This window comes from Cucumis melo, chromosome 2 (genome assembly GCF_025177605.1).
Source record: "Cucumis melo cultivar AY chromosome 2, USDA_Cmelo_AY_1.0, whole genome shotgun sequence".
Classification (NCBI taxonomy): Eukaryota; Viridiplantae; Streptophyta; class Magnoliopsida; order Cucurbitales; family Cucurbitaceae; genus Cucumis; species Cucumis melo.
In genome coordinates this window covers 1,896,524-1,907,061 of record NC_066858.1, presented here as the reverse complement: position 1 = coordinate 1,907,061, position 10,538 = coordinate 1,896,524, and the positions used below count along the sequence as shown (strand labels likewise).

General features: G+C 30.4%; 1 protein-coding gene across 6 annotated transcripts; it reads right to left on the bottom strand.

The window, feature by feature from the left end:
- Positions 1 to 3,341: 3,341 nt before the first annotated feature.
- LOC103492309 (probable acyl-[acyl-carrier-protein]--UDP-N-acetylglucosamine O-acyltransferase, mitochondrial) lies at positions 3,342 to 9,048 on the bottom strand. Of its 6 annotated transcripts, none has more exons than XM_051081329.1 (12): positions 8,833 to 9,047; positions 8,632 to 8,729; positions 7,633 to 7,760; positions 7,424 to 7,532; positions 6,451 to 6,543; positions 6,232 to 6,348; positions 6,052 to 6,135; positions 5,320 to 5,424; positions 5,144 to 5,230; positions 4,950 to 5,069; positions 4,571 to 4,626; positions 3,342 to 3,782 (listed from the first exon to the last, which is right to left on the bottom strand). In XM_051081329.1, exons 1-10 carry the CDS (start codon positions 8,897 to 8,899, stop codon positions 4,950 to 4,952), a joined length of 1,008 nt encoding a protein of 335 aa, XP_050937286.1. In that variant the 5' UTR covers positions 8,900 to 9,047; the 3' UTR covers positions 3,342 to 3,782; positions 4,571 to 4,626. The 6 variants fall into 6 exon arrangements, with proteins under 6 accessions (XP_050937286.1, XP_008450839.1, XP_050937290.1 ...); XM_008452617.3 differs by having other exon boundaries at positions 7,633 to 7,757; positions 8,833 to 9,045; XM_051081333.1 differs by having other exon boundaries at positions 8,632 to 8,751; positions 8,833 to 8,965.
- Between the last annotated feature and the right edge of the window lie 1,490 nt (positions 9,049 to 10,538).

The following is a 10,538-nucleotide window of genomic DNA, read 5'->3' as shown; positions in this document are numbered from 1 at the left end:
ATATATACACACACATACATATAATATATGTATAATAGAACATTTGAACTATAATCTTAAATATCTTAAAGTTAAAGTATAGAGTACTTCATGAATTTTAAAAACCTTTAAGGATTATTCTTCAATAGATTTGAATATATATAAATCCCTAAATCAATAATTTAACAAATATTCCTACTAATATATTGAGTTTGGAGTGTCATCCATTATACTCAAGAAAATCTTAGATATGACAAATTCTTTTGTAAAGAGTTGAAACTTTCGAGATATAATTTATTTTTTCCTCTTCTTTTATATTTTAAAGCAATATACAATTTGCAAGTTCAAAGAGTTTTATATATATAATAATTACAAGTTGATCCTAAGCCAATTGTTGATGGATAAGGAGAAGGACTCGAACGTCGAACCTTTCACCCCTAAAATATGAAAAGTCATGTCAATTACTATTAAGTTAGTTCATTTTGAATGATTAACTATTAAAGAGAGATACGTAAATTATTGATTGATAATATACTATCAAGATCTTTGTCATTTGTCATTTCAAATGTTTAGTTTTAGTAATTTGCGTTTTTAATAACTCCTAAAATTTATATATGTTCAAAAATAGTATGTTGACTTAAATTATTTTATATTAGTGAGATAATTAAGGATAGAAGTAAATTTTTAATTTCATGTCCAATGGTCAATATGATATTTTTGAAAATTCACAAATATTGTTATAAGTTCAATATTTTATTATAGATGAAAAAATCAATATATTTTTTAATCTAAAAAATGTTCAATGACCTATTAGGTTTTCTTAAAGTTTTTTTAAACCTTTAGTAACTTATAAGACACAAACATGAGAACCAATAATATTTTATAAAGTAAATTAAAAAAAATAATGGAAGAAATAATAATAAGGAAGAAAACACTTTTTTGTCTCTATGTTTAGCTTCCAATTTTCATTGAATACTTATTCTTTTTTATCATTAATGCTAATACCTATTAATTAATATAAAGTTTTAACAAATTAAAACTAATTAAAAAAATACCTATTTTTATCGCTACTAAAACTAAATTAAAAATTTTCACTTTGTTATTATTTTAAATCGAATAGTAGATCTTACCATATTTATATGGAAAGTAATAAGTATTTAGTGAAAAATCGAACTTATAGAAGTGTAAATACCGAAACCTAAAAACTAAATTGAAATAAAATTTGAATCTTAAAAGGTATAATTGTTACATTTTGACACTTACGAGGTATTTAATTCACTAACTTCATATGCCAACGTTAAATAACTCGATCTGGCAACTTCAACAGTGTTCACTATTGAATTTTGCATATTCATCGATGAATTTCATCTTCCACTCTTTCCGACTCTTTTTCCTTTTTTCTTTAATGTTTCCTAACTCTAAACTAAACAATTATACTCCTAAACATCGACTTCCTAACTCTAATGTGATAAATCAAGACTTAAGAGTAGAAGTCAACTCCTCAAACACTCCTTTAAAAACTAAATTGAGACTGACGTAAAAACTAAATTTATAATATTCTAAATATAAATCAAATGTTAATATTTGAAATTGGAATTGGATGAAATTATAATAATATATAAAAGATTTTTAAGTTAAATTTGGGAGTTGATTAATGGTTGAAGGGGTAAGATGAAAGGTAAAAGGAAGCAATATTTGAATGTGGGAAAAAGAAAAGGGAAAGAATGGACATTGTTTGAACACAAAGTCACATTCACACGCACAACACAACCACTCATTTTTCTTTGGTGGGGAACCTTTTGCTTTCTTTACCCTTAAAGAAATTAAATCTCTTTTTTATTAGCCCATTTATATTCTCTTCATTTTTACTTTTTAGATGTAATTCCAAAATATTAATTTATTGTATGACCCAACCTTTTTTTTTTTTTTTTTTTTTACTTTAGACTCTATAATTTAAACCAACATTATTAATTTAATTTCCACCTTACAAAAAAAAAAAAGAATAATAACCCAAGTCGTCTCGTAATCAGTTTTGACCGTGGTGATGGAAATGCTCAAAGTCCCAATTTTTACAAAAATATTGATACCCATAGATATTTTTTAATAATAGTTATGTAAACAAAAAATATTTTACAAATTTTAAACAAGTTAAATAATTCTTATATATATTGTATGCACAAGAAACATTTTGTTGTTTATTTTTGTCGAAATAATCAAAACACCAACCACATGAGAAGTGAAGTTCAGTTATTGATCGTTCTTCGCTTTCTCATCTTCATGATGGCCAAAAGGGGAAAGCTAAAAACCCACAAAACCTTCGACCATAATTCATTTTTTCTAAATGAGATTTACGAAGCATCCCATCTTGCTATTTCACCATTGTTTTCTTTGACTTTTTTACTATATATAATGAAAATATCGATAGATAAAACTCATAGAAATGTCAAATAATAATGAAAATGTTGACAAAACATATCAACAAAACAACATGTAATACTATAATACTGTCTTTATTGAAAGTTAAGAACATAAAGTATAATCAAAGAATCCAATTCCTAATGGAAGTTTAGAAATGATCAAACTAAACTAAGTCAATAAAATTAATTGTTTAGCTTTTAGTATATAAATAAATAAATAAATAAATACGTAAAAAGGAAGAAGAATATATAAATAAAAACATTACATCATTGATCATGATCCTATTTCATAACTGAGAATGTATATTGTACAAAGCATTATGCATATTTCTTGTCAATTTTTTTAAAATTTTTGGTGCAATGACAATTGACAAAGTGCCAGCACCATTATTAGCTCTTACATATATATATATATATATATATATAAAGTTAATTATATTATTATTATTATTATTATTATTCTATTATCTAAGTATAATTCCGGCAGGAAAGCAAATTGTTTGAATGATGGTAGGTTAAAGAAATGTTACTTTCAACATCATTGGATATATAAAATAATAACATTATCATTATTATTGTTGTTGTTATTGTTATAATATAAAGTCTGTGTCTTCTCAACTCGATAAGGGGTATTCTTTTTTAATCATTTCTCGTTTCTTTATGTTTAAGGGAAATAATAACTAAAAAAGAATTCAGATAACATAATTGCAATGCAATTGAACAAAAAATACATTTTTATTTCTAGATTTTGTTTTAATTTAGTCTATTAAGTTTTGAAGCGGTACAATTATACTTGTGTAACGTCGATGTATTTTTTGATTCATGTAAAACAATGAAAAGATAAAAATAGTGAAAAATTAGTTTTAATTATTTTAAGTTAATTAGCAAAATACATTAAAAAGACGAAAAAAATTTAATGGGGCCTATAGTGTTCTAAGTAAGGAGTGAAACAATGAAAAACTATGAGTTACGAAATATAGAGTCATGAACTCCTAGAGTCCACGAACTTCTTGGACTAAACAAGGGATGAAATTCACAACTTTGACTTTCCAAATCCTACTTCCAAACTACTGAACCAAACAAACTCTAAAAGTGCGCATCTTGAAACCTTATAACCAAATTCAAACATATATCGAAGGTAAAATTATAATATTTTGGAACCTAAATTGCAACCGAACTCAAAATTTAAGAAGTAAATCAGTAACGTATTGAAACCTAGGACAAACTAGGCTTGTAGGTTAACTTCTTTTTTCTTGAAAACAACTTTCAAAGTCAGAGGCTGCGTTAACTTGGAAATATTGTTTTGGATTACCTAAAAGAGAACCTCTGGTAGGTCAAGCTGAAGAGTTTTCTTTCCTTTTCATTTCCATGTTTCAAGGAGCTGACCTGCAAATTTAGAAATCAGAGGGATGAAAAATAAAAGAGAAAACAAACTAGCAAACAAGAGTTAAGAAGAACATTCACATTCTTTTGTTGTGGTAATTACCTAGAAATTATCCACAGAATCTCCAAATAATTCATATGCAACTTCTTCTAAAGAGAATACATAAAAGAGAATATGCCATCTGTTTATAATGTATAATTAGAATAGTCAAATCTGTTTGGTTGAATAGTCTTTTTCTTTTTTCTTTTCTTCTTTTTTCCTCTTCTGCAGAGTTGATTGAAATTAAATGAGAAAATTGGCCCAAAATGAAGAAGTATATTTATAAAGTTGAATTTCAAAGTATGATTTCTTGTCTAGAACTACATTCAAGGGTTTTTTTTGACTTCATTCAAGTTGTGATAGAAAAAAATGAAGGCAGAGATGAAGAGGCACAAAGAGAGAAGGCGAGGGAAACACGTAACTCAATCCAACCAACTTTGGGAGTATTTACTATGGAAGTTTGTACATTTATTGAATAACTCTATCTTTACCTCTTTCTTTCTCTCTCCTCATGTTTCATTACTCCACACAAACTTTCTAACTCCAACAAATTAACTCCATACTTCATAACTCAATTAAGCACCCAAACAACCATTAAACAATCGTAGGAAGAACTAACGTTCCCTCATTACACACTTGGATTCACCCATACAAGAATTTATGTGTGTATATATAACTTTTTATAAAAAAAAAATGGTTATAGTATAGGCTTGTTTGAAATTACTTTATAGATGCTTAGAAAGTCACTGACCTTAACGATCTTACAAATGTCATACAACTCTTGAATACTCCACCAATTAACAGTATCTGGTGGAGACAATAATAATCAGGCAGCAACTGTTAGAGCAAAATTGTAAAAACTACGACACCAGAAGAGAAAACTAACATCTATAACAAGTGCAAGTATTTTTTCCCAAGAGCTCATGCGCCCTGATTCATTTTTCAAAGTGAAACTTCAAAACCGATGCTTGATAATTAGAAGATTAATTGCATGATTAGGATCAAATCGTCTATAGATCAAACGGTCTAAATTGTTGCCTCTATATTCAGGAACAAGGTAGAGAATAATTTGTAAGTGTGCTCAGGAAGGGAAAATAGCTTTTTTATTAGACAGGTGAGCACATTCTTACTTAAGAGCTACTCCATAGTCTGAATTTGCAAATGCCCCGACGATTTTGTTCAAACGACGCACGAATTGACTGAATCATGGAACGAACTGAAGATATGCGAGCCAATTTTTCATGCTGTTCCTGCAAAAATGATTAATCTTTAGCTTGTGCTTATGTCTGTATGAGACTGAGGGATCGAGTTTGATAGACAATACCACTTCGTTGAGACGTTCTTCCAACCCTTCAGAATTTGCATCAGCAGACATGAATATCTTCCTGTATGCAGATCTCAAGCCAATGATCTGGATCCTTGAACAAAATATATAGTAAGCCGTTCCATATATAAATATATAATTGTAAATCATCATAATGAAATTGCACAAATTGCAACCTCTTCCACTGTGAATCCATTGCGCCGAAGTCCCTCTAGATTTAAACCACGTAGTTCTGGTCTTTCTCCCCCCACCATCATATATTTGGGGACATCTTGTGAAACCTAGGGACATGTAATCTTATTAAATGAAATCGCGTTTGTATATAATTGTTCTTTACAAATTAAATACAAATAGTTTCAAATGTTCAAGTAAAGAACCAAACAAATTAGGTTGCATTGGGATCAGCATGCAAGACACATTGCTTCAGCGATATTACATATTTATAGTTTTCTCCTTTCTGACAAGATCATGTATCAGTCCGAAGTTGAGCAATGTTGAAGCACGGACACTTGTTGGACAAAGTATCAAATACTTGTTAGTGCAATGGATGTATTAGATACCAGTTGTACTTTATCAAAATAGGTCCAACATTTTTTAGACATGCATCGAGTACTTATTAAGTATAACAAAATAGACACATATACGTTAAAAATAATAAATTGTGATAGGGAGATACATTAGACTAATCTTTTAAGCACATAAATGCATTGACTTTGAATTTAATTTTCTATGAAAATGATATATATTTTAAACACTATATTTTCATAAACATGTCCTTGTTGTGTCCATGTTTTATATATTTAAAAAAATGATGTGCCAATGTTTGTATCGTATCGTATCTGTGCTTATTAAGTTCCAAACAAAATAATCAGTGCATATTGACCAACACAAATGAAAAATGGTAATACCATTGAACCCGCAGCAACAAATGAGAAAGAACCAACATGACAGAATTGATGAACTGCAGTGGTGCCTCCTGTATGAACATAGTCCTACAAGGAGAGCACTTAAATTAACATAATGTCAAATATAGCTTTAACAACACTAGATGTTACTTTATGCAAGATAATGATTAAAGGACGTCTAACCTCCACCACCACGTGGCCGGCTAAAAGAGTATTATTTGCAAAAATATTGTTGTTACCAATCTTGCAATCATGAGCAATATGACAGGAACCCATGATGAGATTGTTATCACCAATAGCCTGATTTGACATTCCAGGATTAAAAAGTAACTTCTATGGCCATGAAACAGATTCTAACAATTAAAGAAGATTTAAAGTTTCTTTAGGTCAAGCTCATCTTACTGTCACATCACTGGACTTCGAAGATCGATGGACTGATGAGTGCTCTCTTATGTCATTGTTATTTCCAATATCAACAAAACATTCATCCCCTGGCTAAATCATGGGAAATAATATCATTTAGAACAACTATCCTCCTTCACAATAGTCACCATAGGTTCTAACAACAATATTTAAGCTAAACCAGTAACAATGATCGTAATGCACAGGAATGCATATATGTGCTACCAATGACATTAAAATTTAAGCAATCGAGTTAACCGGTCCATTAACACCCATTCATGAGAAGCTAAGCAGAAATAGATCTCAATTTTCAAAAACAAAACAAAAAACAAATTGAAGAGCAATCTTCAGGGTAACAATGATATTAATTAAGGAATACCCTACGGGCCCTAAGTAGTACTTGTGGTAAGAAAATTGCTATAGGCATGAGAAGAAAATCTAAAGAAAAAGCTTGTTAGCATTGTCTTAATCACCTGTTGCAAAGAAGAAAATGGAAAGACAGTCCGGAGTATGTAAAACAAATAACAGATCAAAAGGTTGAGAAATGCAGAATATAAAAAATGTTTATCATAGAAACATCTGCACTCTCTCTAATTCAGCTAAGCATTGGATAAATGTCAAGTCTACCCAATCCTAGCATTGATCATTATTTGCATTCACTTTCAGCATCCACAACATTATTTTATCAATCATTATTCAAGGCAAGTACAACATAACATGATCGACAATGCAGCTATATAATAAAATGAAAAATCTACTAGGAAGTTAACTCACTTGTCAGCAGCATCATTCCTTTGACTCTATCTTATTTTATCAAATACCTTTTTAAGAAACAAAAATGCGACGGACGAGTTTGAGAAGAAAAAAAATCATAATAACAATACGCTAACTGAATAAAATTAAGAAAGAATATGGAGATTTGCATCTAGCCAACTGAGCATTCAGAAAATGTATGTAAGATTGAAATATCAACCTTATATTTCATGTCTTGACATCTAATGCCAACCACTGCATGGTGACCTATTTTGTTATTACACCCAATGACTGTGCGACCAGGAATGTCCTCACCAACTATAGCGCCACTGCCTGACCATATTTTGTAGTGTAAACACAATAAGATAAGTTGTGTAATTCACCCTAAGCATCACAGAAGAAAACATGCCTGGTAAAACTAAAACTCACGTCATCAAGACACATCGGTCCCCTAATTCTGTGCTCCCAAAAATGTGGCTCCCAGGATGCAATTGGCAACCATTTCCCAGCTTTGCAAAGGCTCCCACAGTACAGAATGGACCAATATACCCATCCTGCTACATAAGGAAGAACAATTAATTGAGCTATTTACAAACTAGTAGCAAGAATGAAAACCCATCATTAAATTCACTACTTGACAACTAAGTAATCAGTCCCTTAACTCCCAAGTTCTAACAAGGCCATCCATTTATATTAATATAATTTATAAGCCCTATTAATATTGATCTTTTATTCATTGGAGTGTAAATATACTATGTTCCCTGGCCTATACACCATCAAGATTTTACTAAATTGTTTCACGACAACAATATACCATTTATATTTAAGAATTATGATGTATATAACACGAGTACTGTATAACACACCCAGGTTAAAATTAACATTATGCACAAAATTCACTCTTGTTATTATGCATTTTTTATTTTTACATAATTTTCATGAGATATACTTTTAAACTACGTAAAATTAATGCATCTTCAAATTTTTAAGATAAAATGAGAACATTTATGCAATTTTGAAGTGATTATTTATTTTCATGGATAATTATGATAATGTATACTAAATATAAACACATATTGAAACATAAAATGTTACAAGAACTCATTAGATTCTCAGCTCAAAGGTAGTGAATATTCAGTCGAGTCGACATTCATGTGACTGAATCCTCCCAATTCATTCAAAAGATACAACACATACCGCAGTTAAGGAAAATACTCACATGAACAGTCTCTTTCCAATCCGAATGAATCCTCATTCAAAAGATGAGCACATTCGGTAATTAATAACTAATGAACCACAATTTAGCACTAATAAGAGACACAAGTGCGGAGAGATTGAGAGATTAGCAACTAAACAAAACAAAATTAGAATCAGAATAAAAGCCATTCCAGCAGAAAAAATGAATAAATAAATAAATAGATAACTAACCTCGCCAATAACAGCATTTGGATGTACGATAGCAGTTGGATGGATGAATGTAGAGCTTCTTCCAACTGTAGTGCCTGATGTTGCGTCTCCCGAAATGACTGCGACATAGAAAAAGAAAACCTACAAGCTACAAGCTCGATACAAAGCAAAAGAAATGAAGAAAGGGGAGAGGAAAAGTTACAGAGTTTAAGAGATACGAACAAGTTGAGGAGCGATAGAAGTGATTGAGGGAGCAAAATGAAAGGCGAGGTTTGAATAGCGAATGCATCGGCGGGAAATTGAGAGTGGCGGAGGGAGTATTGGGTCCTCTCTGACGCAGAAACGGTCGCCGGAGACTCAACGAAGAAAACGTTGGATTATATAACCTACGTCCGATACAGTGGTTCGTAAGATCAACGTCTAGAAAATCTTTCTCCCCATAAAATTTTTCGAATTTGGTACCCAAAAAAATATCTAATTAATTCTATTGTGGTTTTGTTGAGAAAAAAAAAACAATCTATTTTAGTTACAAATTTAAATTTTATTATGTTTCGGTCTCTAAATTTTTTTAAAAAAATGTGCTCTAGTTGATAAACTTTTTAGCCTTTTTTGTTCTAGAAAAAGGACAATAGACATATAACCATTTTCGGAAATTTTTTCAAACCAACACATCTGATCGTCTTTCACATAAAAAGGTTTACTCTAACTCAACAGCACTCCTAACACAAAAACAATCTAAGCTAACCTATCTACAATCGAGTTCCTAACATTATTACAAAAAGAAAAACTAAAACATTCAAAGTAATGAGCCAATAGTTAAAAGAATTAACATAATCAAAAGTAGGTAATAATACGTTCAAGCTTTGAGATATGTATATCATCAATAACAAAGTTGATCTCTAACAAGTCAACCATCTCACAATTTGAAGTTTTCACCATTTTCGAAGCATATGATTCAACCACGAGCATACAAGCACGAAGGATCATCCATAAACGTAAATCTGAATACTTTTCTTAGTAGCGATTGAGCTTTAAGAACTTTAATCGAATAACACATAGAAATGTGCTTAAATTCAACACCTAGAAACCAGATGAGATCCATGAGAGTCATGAACAACTCATTCCAACCCTCCCAAACCGAGAGAAGCACTCTAAGAAGCATCGACATTCACCATCCATGCATTAGGAGGAGGGGGAACCAATAGCTATGACTGACATGACTCCTACCAAATAGAAAGGGGCTATCCATTAGTAACACAAGCCCAATCTAACAACCTCATTAATACCTTCAAAGATGTTTTGCCTTCTTAGCAGCTCTATTCATTTTGGTATTTCTCAAATGAACCATAAGATCATAGTGGCATTCCTGACCTTGTCCTCTAATAACACACCGAACAACCCACCCAAGACAACTAATACTTGCAGCAATAATCCATGCATTTTTCATTGATCGATCACAAGGGGTAAAGACATCTTGTCCGATTTAATCCCTAAACTTTTAAAAAGTACTTATTTTGATCCTATTATTTAGATTTTGTTAACTCTTTAATAAAATCGTCAAGTGATTTGTATTTTTAGATGATTAGATTGCTAAATAAGTTAGCTATGACAAAAGATTAATTTGCGACTTCAATATTGAAGAAAGCGGCAAGATTTTTCTATAGGATAACTTAAAAGTCATTTTTCGTACATTTTGGTTGTTCATAGTTTTGACTTGTTGGTTGTTTGCAATTTATTTCATATTCATCTTGCTCTACATTTTAAGTCTTACAAGTTTCTCCGAATTTTTTTAAAAAAATTAATGAAATCAACCACAAATACTACAAGAAGCATTTTATTGAATGCTCGTAGACTAAAATAAATACATTTTAAAAGTTTAAAAACTAAAATAAATATTTTTAAAATTCAAAGGATGACATTGATTTTTT

Coding starts and splice junctions, on each gene's coding strand:
- LOC103492309 (XM_051081330.1), bottom strand. CDS start 8,899: ATGCATTCGCTATTCAAACCTCGCCTTTCATTTTGCTCCCTCAATCAC. Junction 7,533..7,632: donor GACCGATGTGTCTTGATGAC/GTGAGTTTTAGT, acceptor ATGGTCAGGCAG/TGGCGCTATAGTTGGTGAGG. Junction 5,231..5,319: donor ATGGATTCACAGTGGAAGAG/GTTGCAATTTGT, acceptor TCAAGGATCCAG/ATCATTGGCTTGAGATCTGC.